Genomic DNA, 16,232 nt, shown 5'->3' with positions numbered 1-16,232 from the left:
GTTCCGTGCCGCCGTTCGACTCCAACACGCTGATTAAATATCTAGAGTCAACCGGTTCCTTTTGTGATTTTTTTTTTCTTTTTTTGCGGCGGCAGCACATTTTTCACATGCTTGCCTGCTGTGTCAACAAGAGCGCCACCTGTTTTACACCCAATTACTGTATAGTGTGCAACGTAGCCCAAACACAACATCCCCTCCTTCTCCCTGCACTCACTGCTATGCGAGCATGGGAATGTTTGGTTTTTCCACTCACACTTCATGAGCCAGCTTAAGTTTTTTTTTTTTTTTAACGCTCTGAATATTCCAACAGTAGTTTTGTTGTTGTTTGTTTGGAACAGTGGTTACTTTTTTTTTCAGTTTTAAGACACGCAAGAATGTAAACAAAATTGCGACATGAGAGGCAACCCAACGTTTTTTTCATTAATTTTTTTCCTATTTGTGTATTTTTTGGGCTAAGTATTGTTGTATTTTTGACTACATAGTCTTCTAATTTTCATCTAATATTTGTATTTTATTTAATGTAACTTTAGTGTATTGTGTTGAATATTTCTGTATTTTTCAAACATTTTTTTCAAGCATTTTTTACGTCTAAAATGGTGTATTATTTCGTCTAATCAGTTTTATTTTTTTAATTCGTCGACATTTTTGGTTGTATTGTATCGTGCCTGCGTGGGTTTTCTCCGGGCACTCCGGTTTCCTCCCACATCCCAAAAACATGCATTAATTGGAGACTCTAAATTGTCCGTAGGTGTGAATGTGTGTGCGAATGGTTGTTTGTTTCTATGTGCCCTGCGATTGGCTGGCAACCAGTTCAGGGTGTACCCCGCCTCCTGCCCGATGACAGCTGGGATAGGCTCCAGCACTCCCGCGATCCTAGTGAGGAGACGCAGCTCAGAAAATGGATGGATGGATGTATTTATTGCGTGTGTGACAGGCATTCAAGACAAATATTGTACTGTAGTTCAGATAAATGGCCCCCTCTAGTGGTACTAAATATACATCACAGACATGACGAGCGACTTGCAGTAACAAATGTGGCCAATAGAGGGTAACGTATGACCAAGTTTACCCCTTTCCTCATAGCAAACATTTAATATGATTGTTAATATAGTGGTTACTGATTAAATAGTTACAGTGTCCGTTTCACTCGTGCCGTCTGTGAAAAGTGTAAAGAAAATTGCTTAGTTAAACGTTTCCTCAACCGGAAGTAAAGCGATTGGACAATCACAGAACGAGTTCAGAAACAACACGTTAACTATAACACCGGGTAATATACACCATCATATACATATTTATTTTGACAATAGGTGTCATATGTTCAGAATGTATACGTACTGACGACACGGTTTGGTCGTTGGTGCTCTTGAAATCTGGAAGTTTATTTTGAAAAACTCTACCGGACTTTAGCTTGTTTATCGATTACGACTCGACCGCCACTTAGCGAGCTCCAAGCGAGGCAGAGACTCGTCCTAAAAAAGCTGTGTGGAAGTCACATGGGCTCACTTTAAACCGGCTTGCATCCTTCTTCCACCTTTCGCCTTTGCCTTCTCCAGCGTTTCATCCCTTGTTTTACTTTTTTTTTAAACTTTTTTTTTTTTTTTTTAAGCACAGGAAGTTGTTGCAAAGGCTGCATTGAAACAGCTCTACTCTTGCTTAAACTATGCCTGAGAAAGTGTAATTTCACCCACCCCCCCTCCTGTTTGGCCTTTTTATTTGATCTCTTGACACTATGACCGAGGAGAGCAGGAGCGAGCACAGATTTGAGAGCGGCAAGGATTTGGACAAGCAGCTCCGTTTACGGGTGTGCGTCCTCAACGAGCTCTTAAAAACAGAACGGGATTATGTGGGCACACTGGAGTTCCTGTCGGTGAGTTTGAGTGTAAAAATGTCCAAAACTGTTTTCACCTATTAGTGCTCATGTTGGGGTTGGGGGGGGGGGGGGGGGGGGGGGGGGGGGGGGGGGGCTGCGTTGTGCAGAAGTGAGGAGCTCTCATTCCATTCTATTTATTAGTAGTGCACATTGCAGGTGCGTCATTCATAAAGTCAGCATCTGTGTATCTTGAAATGTGGTAAAATAGCAACAAAATAAGAACTATAAACATATATGCACTAGTTCATCAAGACACTTTAAAGACGGAAAAAAAAAAGTCAGGAAATGCACAAAAAATGAGCCACGCGCACCACTTTAAGCATCCCTATATGTGGGTGGGGAAACAAATAAAATCACATTTTGGGGGTGCGCATGGTGTAAACAAGTTTGGGAAAGGTTCTTTTAGTGGATTTCTTGATTTGTGTCGTCTTTTTAAAATTCTTTTACACTCTCTTGTGCTTTAGATTCCCAAACGTGACGTGCGCACCCCTGGGGGTGCCTGTGATTAAGCGTGTAATGGCAGTCTGGTATGATGATTCCATATTTTTACACACACATGTCAATTGTGCAACCCCCCCCGGCCCCTCGCAAAGTATCAATGCTCATCGGCGTGCTAAAGGGGGGTGCGTGTGGTTTAAAAAAGTTTGAGACAGGCCGTTTTTGTGCTGTCATCTCCATGGATATTGGAAATGCATTTAATATACCAAACTCCGATTTGACTTTTCAGCTCAAGCACCCCCAAAGGTGCCCCCCAACACCCACCCCTCCCGCAACATCCAGATAAGTCCTTCGCACACTCAGGGGTGTGTGCGTACCACCATTTGCGAATCCCTGTCATAGAAGAGGTGCATTTTGTTTTTGTATATACAGTATGATAGAAAATTTTCTCAATGGCAACTTGGCAATCGACTCGGGTCCGGTCAATCAGTGCAAGAAAATCCAGGTTTTTAGGCAAATCTCAGTTATTTTTTGTTTTCATTTACACTCTGGGCTCGATTAGTCGGCCTGTCTCAATAAAAGCGTGAGTCTTACTCGCTTTGCATTGCTATCTTTGGCCCACATGTTTCTAATGGAGCTCATATTCGGGGACTAGTGGGGATGGGATGGATCACAATCTGGCCTTTCTTAGAAGAGGAATCATAGTTTGTGTGTGTGTGTGTGTGTGTGTGTGTGTATGTATCTGTCTGCAAATGTGTGCAAGTGTCCTCTGTCCCCCCCCCCCCCCTTGTCTTTTATCTCCACGGGAATTCATTTAGGGGATTGGCTGCTGCGTTACAAGGCGAGTCTGTTCTTGCCGGAAATGTATGAGTCTGACGGCGGCGGCGATCAGACAATCTGAGATAAGTCGGTTATAAAAAAGAAAAAGGGGGTGGGGGGGCTTCGCTTAACCCGGGCGGCCTGCAGGATGCCACCCTTGCTGGAAATTAGTGTGAAAGGTGAATCGGGATATTTTCCCAGCAGAGGCCACACAACAGATTTCTAAGTGTCCGCAGATGATTAGTGCTAATCAGCGTGTGTGTTTTTCCACTACAGCGGTACCTTGGGATACTAGTTGAAATTCATTTGTTCCGCCACCATGCTTGTATCTCAAAACACTCTCATCTCAAATCATATTTACCTGTTGAAATGAATGGAAATTGAAAAGCCTCCAAAGTCAACAATATATTTTTTTATGAAGAAAAATTGCACTCAACAGTCGGGCCCGACTGATATTAATTTTTTTTTAGGCCAAACTCCGATAACTAACTAAATGATTGGTTAATTTAGAAAATGTATATATGTAAATAAACACTGAAAATTTGGTATTTTTTTTATTTTTTATTTTTTTTTTTACATTCTCATATTTTACCATGGTTTTATACATTACAGTACTATTTATTATTTTTAAAAGGTAACCAAAAAATGGTTGTGATTTTTGGGCCTGGAAAAGATGAATGGCACTCCAGTTCATGAATAAAATTGATTTCATCTCGAAGTAAATTGAGTTACTGTATGAGAACAGATTCAACTTGTACAACTGTACAGCATGTGCAAGGTGTATTGTAATTTTATTTTATTTATTTATTTTTTTTGGGGGGGGGGGGGTTAATGCCTCATTGTTCCCCAGCATTTCCGAACCTCGGAGGAATTCCTCCTGCAGGAAGTGTGCTTTACAAAAGCAGTTCCACAGAGCATGCTGGCCGGCGTCCACTCACTGTGACCCGCCCTGCACGTTTGCCTTTCACCCCCTTGAGCAAGCTCCCTCGTCCCTCCTGGGAGACACGGTTGGACACCGGCTAAGGACACACGCTCTTGTGTACAAGCTCGATGGAACAGGGGCATGAAAAGCCTTTAAAAGGAAGCCCACTCCACGCTAGGTTCCCCCCCCCCCCCCCCCCCCCCCCCCCCCGAGGCATTTCCCTATTGATTTTCATGAATACTTAGTTTTTAGTTCTTCCTCCGGGAGCTGGAGTCAGTTAGTCTGTGTGCAAGCATCTGGCCGTGAGTTGTGGCCTACAGCAGCTCCTTGTGGGTGTTCAAATTTTATGTTTTATTTTTGTATTTTTTTTTGGTGCGTCGGCGACTGCGGCACTCCTTGCCCACATGCGAGTGCATTACCATTACCTTATTTGCTCAATTTTATTTCTCTTCGCTCGAGTGGAACCTTTTCAGGAAAATTTTGTACTGAACGCTTCTCGTTTGTAGGGTAATTATGCCACTTAGTAGCTCAATGTCGTGTAAATAAAGACTTTGCCCACTTCGAAATTCACACGGAAGAATCGCAATTTGTCATTTTTGTGCGCAAAAATAGCTGTCGGAAAATCCTGCCGTTACTGAAAAAGGTTATGGGAGATGTCCCAAATAAGCCTGGATGTTACGTAATGATTAATTATAACAGGAGACAGTGGGCGCTGGTGTTTATCTTGGGTGGAATGAGTCAGAAAAAAGATAATGTCAACATTGTGTTGTCACAGCCTTTTGCCATTGTCATGTCTGACAGAAAAATAATCACCATTGCAAGGAGATTTACGTGTTGCGTTAAGTGCTCCCTTAGCTGCCGTCTTTCTTGGCTGGACTACATAGCACAGTTGGCATACATTTATTTCAATGCGTTGTGCTCCGTTTAATGCTGTTTATATACGCATGCCTGATGTGTAATTAAATGAGAAGTGTTTTGTTCCAAAAGGCCTCATGTCGCTTGCGCAATCGCCTGTTGGTAGGTAGATTTCATACGGATAAATAATAAACACTGCATCCAACCATTGACAAATGTATTTTGATTGGGAAGACTTTCCATCAGACCCCACCCCATCGCCCCGTTGATGATTGGATTCTGTCAGCACCTAACCCATGTTAGCCAACAACAAAATTGAAAATGCTGAGTGGCTAGTAACTCTGGGAAACCAGTAGCCACAGTGGCTGGTTAGCCAAACAGTTAATGTCAAGCCGTGCATCCACATCAGATTTTGCGTTAATGCAAAATCACTTTTTACCTGAAGAATCGATGGGACAATCTGATTCTAAAAAATATTTGATCGCTGTAGCTCCAGAGTTAAATTTTAGGATTATTCATGAAAACGTTGGTGCGAGGGCCCCCGGAACGTTTTTGAGGAAGGAAAAGAAAAAAAAAAAAAAAAAAAAAAAACCCTGACACCAGTTCCACCAATCAATACAACATTTGGTGAACAGATCTGTCATGACATAACGCACCAAAACGTTTTAACGACTCATCCCTGAAATTGAATAAAACGTTTTTTTTGTTTTTTGTTGTGGTTTAAAGCAGTCATTGTAGTGACTAGAAAATTTGCCAAATGAGCACCAATCGGAATTGGAGGAATAGACAGATGGACGATACTAAATCATGAAGCTCTTCCACCTACGCCATCAAACGTGTCAAAGGTTTGTGCGATTTCATTACTGTCCTGGAAACGGTTCATGCAGCAGTTTCAGCTGCTTGGCTCAAGAAAGTAGGAACGTCCAGCGCTTCCCTTCCATTTTTTTTTCTTTCACTTTTGTCTCTGAGACAGAGAGCATTTGTCAAGCAGGATTTCCTTCCTTGCTTCATTCCTTCCTTCCTTCCTTCCTTCCTTCCCGGCACCTCCCCATCTTTACATTGTGCTGCACGCTTCCTGCTTTAAAACCAGAAGGCAGGGAGCTAATGTTGGACAAGTCAACGTTTACCATGTGACAACCGTAGAGGAACTGTTTTGATGAAAAAAAAAAAAAAAAATCCTCCAAAACGCAATAAAACCCAGAAATGTCATCTGTGTAAATGACTTAAGCGAGCGTACACCGGCGGCGTGGAGGAAATGGCCCGTTATGTTTGAATGAAATTAAAGCCAGACATGTTAGGGAACTTCCACTAATCGTATTATTTCATGATTGCGTTAAGATTTGCTACGCAGTGTCTGTCTGCTGATCTTGCTTGAGGAAAAAGACACCAGTCAAGCCTCTCAACCGCAAACTGTCTAGTCAGTGTATTTTTGTAATTATATATTTTTTTAAACGCAGTTACAGTGTGTGTGTATGTATATATGTATATATATATATATATATATATATGTGTGTGTGTGTGTGTGTGTGTGTGTGTATGAAAAAAAAACATTTTTTCGCATATTGACTGGTCGGCATTGATCGTGAGCCGAGCCCTTGCCACCTGCATCCGGTCAGTCAGCCGTGTGAACCGCTACACTACCTGTGACGTGAGAAGTCATAGTCTGTGTCTTCTTTAGGGTGAAAATCTTTGTACCCAGGTTAAAAGGATGATCACTTACTGCTGTTTTAATGATCACTTTTCCCACAAAGAAGCTTTTCACCACCTAATATTTGCATACATTCCCCTCACTAATATTCATGTGTATTCCCCCTCCAATAGTTGTATATTTCTTGGCTAATTTTTGTATTTTTAGGTCACTTTTTGGAATATTTTATTTTGGAGCATTATTGCTTTAGCGCTCGTTAGATTGGGTGAGTGTACCTAATATTTTGATCCAACAACAAGACGAGTGACTGATGCATAAAAGAGGCAGCAGACAAGAAGAGAGAGGCCCATTCATTCCTGTCTGGGCGACACTTGATCCAGCAGACTAGTGCCAGCGAACTCGCATTGGACCTAGTAAAACACGACAACATCATAAAAGTTTCGATTGGCCCTAACTCACGACGCGTTTATTGCAGGAAATTCAGTGTTTATGAAAGTGATTTACCGTTTTGAGTATAATGCATCAAAGGGATCACATGTCCTTGTATGCATCGTAACCAAGCCTCACGTTAGCGTTCCTCTTTCTCCAGGCGATGCGGTGGGCTAGCCTCGTTAGCTTAGCTGGCGAAGTAACCTGGCCTCACCTCAGCAGCGTAACGTTAGCATTTTGGTCAACGATCGAACAACAGCACAGCATTATTGTACAGAGAATACGAGTACATTGCTTACCTTGCAGCAGACAAACATGAGCCTGGCAATTTTTCAAGGTTTCATAACAATCGCGTAGCTTTTATCCAGTAACACGCTAACCACAACGTAGCGTTATGGCTGATTTGAATTTAATACAAATAAAATTAAATAATTAACTTGTGAGATACAAGCACTAAATGGTGGGATCGTACTCAAATCAACTCACTTAACAACAACAAGTAGTTTGGCAGAGTGAACAATTCGTCCAAAAAGAGGCTTAAAGCTATTTATTGTTATTCCCAGTTTAAGTTTGTCAAACTTACCATAAGACAAAGACAATTACAGGTTGTGTATGTAAAACAACCACACTACTTTGCCTTAAAGTACGCTAGCTCAATGCTAACAAGTAATAGGAAACCCCATACATAGACGAACAAATAGCATCAGTTTTGCAGTGTTATAACCCTTTAAGCAATGGAAATGTGTACACAATACTGTATGACAATACCCACAGGCATATATAGCGTACTGAGTCACTTAGGTGTGAAACTCTTCTTCTTCTGTGTCTGTATGCCTGTATTCTACTGCCCCCTGGGGGCTGAGGCACGCGCACCAGAAGGCTGGAATAGGATAATGGCATTTCCATTCATTTGAATAGGGAAATATGAGTTGCAGTGTTTTTTTATTTGTTTAGGAACGTGGCATGAATTAAGCGTACAATTGCTTAGCTTGCTATGTACATGCTGAGTACCTTTTGTGCATCTTGCGCTAGAAATCAAGCAACTTGGAATACAAAATAACACAACAGTTGCTCCACTGTGTCCAGGCTCATTTGAAAGTCTTATCGGTCGGCGTCGGACGTGACACGGGTGGCCAACGAGGCCGGAAGAGCGTCACAAATGCACACAGGTCTACTTGGGATTCAGGCCTGGCCCGCGGCCAGACAGGCTGGATCCGTTGTCGGGGTTAAAAGAAAAACCGTTACCCTCCGGAGTTGCGCTTCGTTAAATAGCGGCGTCACGAAGGAGCGCCGGATGCAAACAATCGCCGCTTTGCTTCGCCGATAGTAAATAAAAAGGCATTTGGCTGACCCAGTAAAAGCGCAACACAATTAGGCAAATGAAGTGTATATTTACGGGCCGTCCTGAAAATGGGCTGAGAGTCGCAGTCGGCCCGGGTCCATAAATCCAATGAGTCAGCTTCCCGTCTTGGACGTCTTCCAGGTCTTCACTTTTAACTAAATTACCAGGGAAGCTTTGCTGCTTTTCTTCAAAAGGAGCTTGTTTTTCCTCCCTCCCTCCGACTCTATTCCAGGAATAACATACACTCTGCACCAATAACCATAGTTAATGATAATAATAATACAGAGGATTTATATAGCAAGGATGAAGCAGTAAACCGCAATAACATTTCACATGGTTAGTAGTACTGTTTAAAATGTGAATAATATATTTTCGTAGTTTTTTTTTTTTCTGCAAATTGACAATATTTATTTTTACATTTTGTATTCCCCCCGCCCTGATATTCATTTATATTTTCTTCCACTGTTTGTACTTTTCATATTTTTGTCTAATATTTTAATTTTATTTTTTATTTTTGTCTGATGGTTGTATTAGTTTGACCTACTGTTATTATTATTATTTAAAACTGGTGTATTTTTCATGTAACATTTTTGTATCTTAACATTTTCTGTTTTTCAAACTATATTTGTGTTTTTGTCGTATTTTGTATTTTACATATTTTTGTAATTACAAAAGATTGTATTGGTATGTTGTAACGTGTGTCTTGTCATATTTTGTGTTTTAATCTAATTTGTATGAGTTTCATATTTTTGTACTTTTCATGTCATATTTTTGTCGGTTTTAATTTTTTTCTTCTTTAATGCATTTTTACCTAATTTTTATTATGTCGTAATTTCTTTTTTCTAAAACGGATGTACCTTTTCCTTTTTCAATTTTTATATAGTTTTTCTAAATATTTCTGTTTTTCCAAAGGTATTTGTGTATTGTCTAATATTTAGTATTTTTAATCGAGCATTTTGTATTTTTTTATATTTTTGTTTTTTGTTTTAGTGTTTTCTAAAGTTAGCATCTTGTCATATTTTTATATTTTTCTCATTTGTATTGTATTTTTACTGAAATATTTTTGTATTTCAAAAGTTATTTTCATCTATTTTCTTCTAATATTTGTGATATCAGATTTTTCCATGCAATATCTAGTTTTCTAATATTAGTGTGGCATTTGTAATATATATATATATATATATATTTCCCCCCACTAATATATAGGAAATGTTTATATATTTTTAGATATGCGTTATAGCTTTGGCTATATTTTGACTCGCGCCGCTCCAATTAGCAAATCCTTGACGTATTTCTTTTCGTGGTATTGTAATAATACTGAAAATGTTGGTGACTTGAATATGATTTCTTACCTTTTAGCCATGAGAGTATTTCTCCGGCAAATGTTTAACGGTGTACGTCGGTCGCTAGCAGGAAGCGGGCCTTTGGATGCAAATGAGCGGCGCTTCCGCTCGGGCCCGACACTGGAAAGCCCTGTCGAGGTCCGTGCGCTCCGTGTTTGTACATATTAGACTTGCTAATCGCATGCTAATGCCGCCGAGTGTCCGGGAGTTGCGAGGCGAGGCCGGCTGCAGAATGCTAATCAGCCAGTTGGGCCGCAACAAAGAGCCCAATTATTGAAGTAGCCCCCCCCCCCCAAAACCCCAAATTCCAACACTCACTGTAACAGTTTTCCTCAAAAGTCTTTCCCTGAAATCAACTGGCAACTCGCCTTGTTTTCCTGGCGAGTGATTTTTAAGAGTGAGCGCCGGGGCCCCTCTTCGACATTAGACGCACACAAGTATGTCGACATCTTACCGTCCCGTCTCCATTATGCGTCGGGTGTCTTCAAATTGCAATTGCCACGACCGCCACAACAACAACAACAACAACAACAACAACACCACCACAGACCAAAACATCTCCTACCATCACAGCCACCAAAACAACCACTGTCACCGCAACAACAACAACAACTACCTCACCACACCACAACCACCACAAAAACAACAACAACTCAGCTCAAGGGGGGAGGCATATTGGGGGGGAAAAAAAGGTAACTGTCCCTGTGTCCTCCTCCAGGTGTTCCTGCACCGACTGGACCAGTACGCCGCCACCAAAATGGACAAAAACATCACGGAAGAAACGGTGAAGGTGAGGAGACTGTTTATGATATTTCTAAAGGCTACTCACGGAGATAAATAAGCATCCAGCGGATATTTACTGCACATCATCGAGCTTTTCCGACATATCCCGCCATTTTATGGTTTTTTTTTTGGGAACGCGGCGTTGTCGTGTCCCCCCCCCCCGACCCCCGAGAGGATTTAGGACGCCGGGTGGGGGAGCCCGGGACTTTGCACTATAGCCGGAGCGTGGACGAAACTGTTGCTCTAGGACCACATTTGAGGTTTTATTTTAGTCAGGTCAGTCGTAGTTAAGGGGGGGAAAAGAAGTTAAAGTGGATGATAATATATAAAATTGTTTTTGAAATAAAATCATTGTTATTGCATTATTTATTTAAAATTACAATTTGATCATTGAATTCAAGGCAATTATTTGATACATTTATTTTTCAAATTGTCAAATGTCACTTTTTTGTAATTAAATTGGACACAGTACAAATCTTACTAATTTAGAAATGTACCAGTTATTAAAATGTTTGTATTTTGTTCACAATAAATTAGCCATTTATCTATTTTAAATTTTATGTCATCTTTTTTTCAGGCGGGGAAAAAAAGGAAATGGAGAAAGACAAAAAAGGGGGGGAAATAATGGGCTAAATAACAGCAAATGAATAAATACATTTTAATTAACCAAATTCAAGAAAAGATATTATTTTGAAACTGTAATCATTATAATTTGATAATAATTAAATGTTTTTAGTTAATGTAATTTTTCAAAAGATTTATGAGTACTTGTATTTTTATAAATAATTTGACTATTTTGTTATTTTACAGTTTTAAATTTAGTTTTATAATTTCATTATAATTGCTTAATCAATTCGTAAGAGTCATTTAAAAGTTAAATTCATCCCAACATTTAAATTTGACAGGTTTTTATTTAATTGTAGTTAATTAACTAACTATTTAATCAATTAATTCATTGATTTTTAAATATACATAATGTGTAGAATGTTTATTTTACTCTTTTTTTTTTTTTTTTTTTAATTATATTGTTTACAATAACACAAACTAATCATTTAATGATCTAAATGAATACATTTGAATGAACCACTTCTAGGTGAAAATGGCAAAATTAATGCAATTCTTGCTCGTGATAATGTAAGTGCTCGGTGGGCCGAACTAAAGAACCGAGTGGGCCATACTTTGCTCACCCATTGCAAAAAAAAAAAAAAAAAAAAAAAACCCTAACCCATTTGAATTGAATTTCTCCCATCGAGAGTCAACATTTGCTCTTAACGTCGCGTGAAAGGCTCCTCTCATCTCGCCATGCTGATGTTTGAAATTAAAAGATCAAAGGCGGCATAACAAAAGACGCCGCGTGCGTCGGTTTCGCTCGTGCCAGACGCGTCCCCCCTCGTGCCAACATATTGATTCCAGACGCTTTCTTTCTGGACTCTGTCAGGTGTTGTTCTGCAACATCGTGGACATCCTGGCGGTGCACAAAGACTTCCTCTCCATGGTGGAGGAGCTGCTGCAGCCCGACCCGCACGCTCACCACGAAGTCGGACGCTGCTTCTTGCACTTTGTGAGTGGCGACTGGCGTTGTTGGATCGTGGTAACCGCCGGCCTTGCACGATAGAAATAAACACTCGAAATATTCTACTGCTCAAAACGCCCGACGAATGCACGGACACTGGCATTTTTTATTTATTTCTGCGCAATACATATGAATTGAATCCATATTTAACGCCACCTTAGACTTTCCCTATAATTAAGCTCAGTATTAACGTAGGCTTACACTTATATGTACACTTTTTTTTTAGAAATAAAACCCATGTCTCATTTTTAATGAACATTGAGGCCTATTACTGCATTTTAATGTTGGTCATTATGGCGGTACTTGGTGAGGTATTTTTTATTTTTTTTTTAGGTGATACTCTGTGTTTAAGAACCAGTGAAATAACAACACTGCTTTAACCTCGCCTCGGGTTTTTTTTTTTTTTTTTTTTTGTGTTTTGTGTTCGACTTCACAGAGACGGCGCTTTCAGATTTACGACGAGTACTGCGGGAATCACGAGAAGGCTCAGCGGCTGCTGCTGGAGCTCAACAAGATCCGCAGCGTCCGCACATGCTTGCTGGTGAGAGTAAAAAAAAAAAAAAAAAAAAAAAAACAATTACAAGTACCAAAAAAAACAAAACATGTTTTTTGGTCATTCTGTCATCATGTGAGGGCATATTGACTTAATAGTTACATATCTGGAAAGCATTCGTCAAGGCCTTTGATTTGAGGTACAACTGATGTGGTTTGTTGATAAATGATTTTCTACTTTGACAACTTTGACAATAATTTTCTTTTGGGGGGGGGGGGGGGGTGAGTGCATCATCACATGAGGGAATATTGACACAATATTTACAGATCTGGAAATCCCTCATCAAGTCCTTTTAATTTGAGGTATGACTCAATGTGGTTTGTAGAGGGGAAAAAATAAAGTTTTGATGTTGTTATTGGGCATCCATCTTAAGTAAAAACATGTTTTTTGGTCATTGTGCCTTCACATGAGTTTTATTTTCTTTTAACAAATACTTACATATGTGGAAAGCCCTCATCAAGTCATTAATTTTGAGATGTATCTTGAAATGTTTTGTTGAAAATATTTTTCGACGGTGTTGAGAAACTTGTTCAAGCAAAAGCATGTTTTTGGTCATTGTGTCATCATACAAGGGGACATTAACAAAATAATGGCATAAAAGGGAAGCTCTCGCCAAGTCCTTTCATTTGAGATACGACTTGATGTGGTTTGTTGCAAATGGATCTTTGATGGTGTTATTGGGGAACTTGTTCAAAGAAAAACATGTTTTTTGGTCATTGTGTCATCACATGAGGGCACATTGGCCAAATAATTGCAGATACAGAAAGCTCTCGCCAAGTCCTTTCATTTGAGATACGACTTGATGTGGTTTGTTGCAAATGGAATCTCAATGGTGTTATTGGGGAACTGGTTCAAGGAAAAATGTGTTTTTTGGCCATTGTGTCTTCTCATGAAGAAGTTGAATAGAAACTCTCAACTTTGGCCCAAAGTTGGACTTTCGCATTAAAACATCATCAGGCACTTGCGACTTTGTGTGCGTGTGTGTGTGTGTGTGTGTGTGTGTGTGTGTGCGTTGCGTACGTTTGAGTGAGCCAGACAGCTGATGCGCGTGGGTGGAGTCCCAACTTCCTGCTGCGCTCCGAGAGACTTCCACAAGGGGAGCATCACGGAGCCGGAAGAAAGAGAGGGGGGAAACAAAACCAAAAAAGTTTAACTCCCTCTCAGATAACTTGCTGTGTGTCTCCTGTAGAACTGCATGTTGCTGGGAGGCCGTAAAAACACTGAAGTCCCACTGGAGGGGTACCTAGTGGCCCCCATTCAGAGGATCTGCAAGTACCCGCTGCTGCTCCGAGTGAGTATACCAGCGTTCTTGGAAATTGATAAAAATGTCAAATAAAATTCAACAAAAAGAAATACAATTACACTTATAAAATAAAATTCATAAAAAAATTAAATTTACAAAAAATAAAATCTGTTTAAATGTATTTCATAAAATTCACAAAACTATAATTGAATGAATCAATACATTTAATTGAATAAACGCAAAATTAAAGAATAAAACAAATTAAACATTAAATAAGACAAAATATGATAGCTTACCTGAAATTTAGTAACTAAATTCAATACATGCAAACTATGATTTAAATTAGTAATTAAAATTCAATAAAAATATTATGCAATAAAAAAAACCAAAATAGTTACATTGAATATAATAAAATACTGAGACAACAAAGTAAAATTCAGTAACAAGTAAAATAAATAATTAAAAGTATTACATCAAATTTAAAACCTTAAAGTAATACATTATATTCATCAAATGAAATAAAAACAAATCTTTTAAAAAAGTTTTCATGTATTAAACAAAATTTACTAAAACAAATTACAGTGTAAGTATTTATATAAAATTCAGTCACAGGAGGATTCAATTAAAAAAAATACAATTACAAAAAATAATACCACCATCTCAAATCATCTTTCCCCATCGAAATGAATAGAAGTGACATGAATCCATTCCAGCCTCCCCAAAGTTTTTTAATGTTAAAAATAGCATTCTATAATAGTATACTTTATTTAAAAAAAAAAACTACAATAATGACGTAATTAAATCGAATAAAAAAAAAAAAATGTAACAGTTTTTGTCACACTTTCTCATTGATTTCAATGCACGTTGTGCTGCTCATTTTGGTGTGCGTCCTTTGGCCACCTGGGGGCAGTACAAAGGCCCAGTCATACTTCACACTGAACATTCCGACCTGGATGCAGCAGCCGATCAAATTGTCCTGCCTAGAATTCAAGTGGGATTCAGAGGATAAAGAATAAAATGACTGCGAGTGAGGCCCCAGGCCCGTCCAGCTGCCGCGCTTTGGTTCATGCGTGTTCCGCACGCCCGCTCGTCACTCCTCAACTTTCTGCCTACGCAAGCGAAAGCAAAACCGCGTTCAAAGGCTCAGGTCATGCGAGCGGTCTCCTTCATCCTGTTTTCGTTTGCGATCTCGCCCAGACTTTGTCCAAGCAGCCACCGGGATACGCACGCACGCGCGCACGTGCAAGAATAATAAGGTCATTTGACGCTAGGACGTGTTGAAATGTCACAGCTGCCGCCTGGCTTCTCTTTTGTAAAAGTTCTATACTGTAGTTGCTTACGTGCTAAAACTTACATCACGGAAAAAGAATGAATGAATGTTTGTCACATCCTCTCGCAAGGAAAAGGTCCTTCTTTGGACTATTTCTGTTTTGAGTGACTGCAAAAATGAAGCTCACAACCTCCAAATTTGAATGAATACCAAAATATCAAATAAAATGTTATGAAATTAAAATATTTACCAAAATTAACAATGCATTCATATTAAATACAATTCAAGTAAAATACAAAAAAAACAAATACTTTAAAATACAATAAAATGCATTTAAGATGCATTGCAATGAATTATAATTAAACTGAATTGTATATTTAAAAAAAACTCCAAATAATCAAATAAAATTATAATAAAATGTGAATGTTTAAAGTATAATTCGATTGGCTGGCAACCAGTTGAGGGTGTACCCCGCCTCCTGCCCGATGATAGCTGGGATGGGATCCAGCACGCCCGCGACCCTTGTGAGGAGAAGCGGCTCAGAAAATGGATGGATGGATAAAATTAATTCAATAGCAGATTTTTATTTCAACACAATTAAAATAAATGTAAAGACATTCAAATAAATGTAAAATAATAAAAAAATAGTCAATTACATATACTAATACATATTAGCATGTAATCATCTAGAAATAAAGTGCAATTAAATGTGTTAAATGCAATGTACTAAAAATGATAATACAAAAAATAATTGAATTACATTAAATAACATGTTTAAAAACTAGATTTACAGAAAAAAATACAATGAGACCAATTAAATAAAATGTGCTACAAATAAAGGTTATTAGGAATAAAATACATTTAAATTGATCAAATAACATTAAATAGAAATGAAATAAAACCAAAGGTATCAAATTAAAACTCAAAACAAATAAAAAATTACCTTCTAAGATACAAAATAAATGAAATCCAATGAAAATAAATAAAAATACAATGTTTAATTACACTGACTCAAAACAATTAAAATAAATAAAAATACTTTACCATCTATTATAATTACATGTAATACCAAGACAAAAACATAAATAACATTTGATAACAATAAAATGAATTCGATAAAATGTACCAAAAGTAAAATTAATTA

At 38.6% G+C, this 16,232-nt stretch overlaps 1 protein-coding gene across 3 annotated transcripts in view; it reads left to right on the top strand.

The window, feature by feature from the left end:
• The first annotated feature begins 1,463 nt into the window (after positions 1-1,463).
• prex2 (phosphatidylinositol-3,4,5-trisphosphate-dependent Rac exchange factor 2) overlaps positions 1,464-16,232 on the top strand; it is a 49,406-nt gene continuing 34,637 nt past the window's right edge. For 2 of the 3 annotated variants that reach the window (XM_061666452.1, XM_061666451.1), the window contains exons 1-5: positions 1,464-1,867; positions 10,385-10,456; positions 11,888-12,010; positions 12,459-12,563; positions 13,765-13,866. In XM_061666452.1, coding sequence (XP_061522436.1) covers positions 1,730-1,867; positions 10,385-10,456; positions 11,888-12,010; positions 12,459-12,563; positions 13,765-13,866 — 540 coding nt within the window. In that variant the 5' untranslated portion in view covers positions 1,464-1,729. Of the gene's footprint in view, positions 1,868-2,352; positions 2,398-10,384; positions 10,457-11,887; positions 12,011-12,458; positions 12,564-13,764; positions 13,867-16,232 lie in introns of those variants that run through there. The other variant, XM_061666453.1, reaches the window with a different exon arrangement.

This window comes from Phycodurus eques, chromosome 21, assembly GCF_024500275.1.
Source record: "Phycodurus eques isolate BA_2022a chromosome 21, UOR_Pequ_1.1, whole genome shotgun sequence".
NCBI classification, from domain to species: Eukaryota; Metazoa; Chordata; class Actinopteri; order Syngnathiformes; family Syngnathidae; genus Phycodurus; species Phycodurus eques.
The sequence above is the reverse complement of the archived record's forward strand: the minus strand, read 5'-3'. Positions and strand labels throughout refer to the sequence as shown.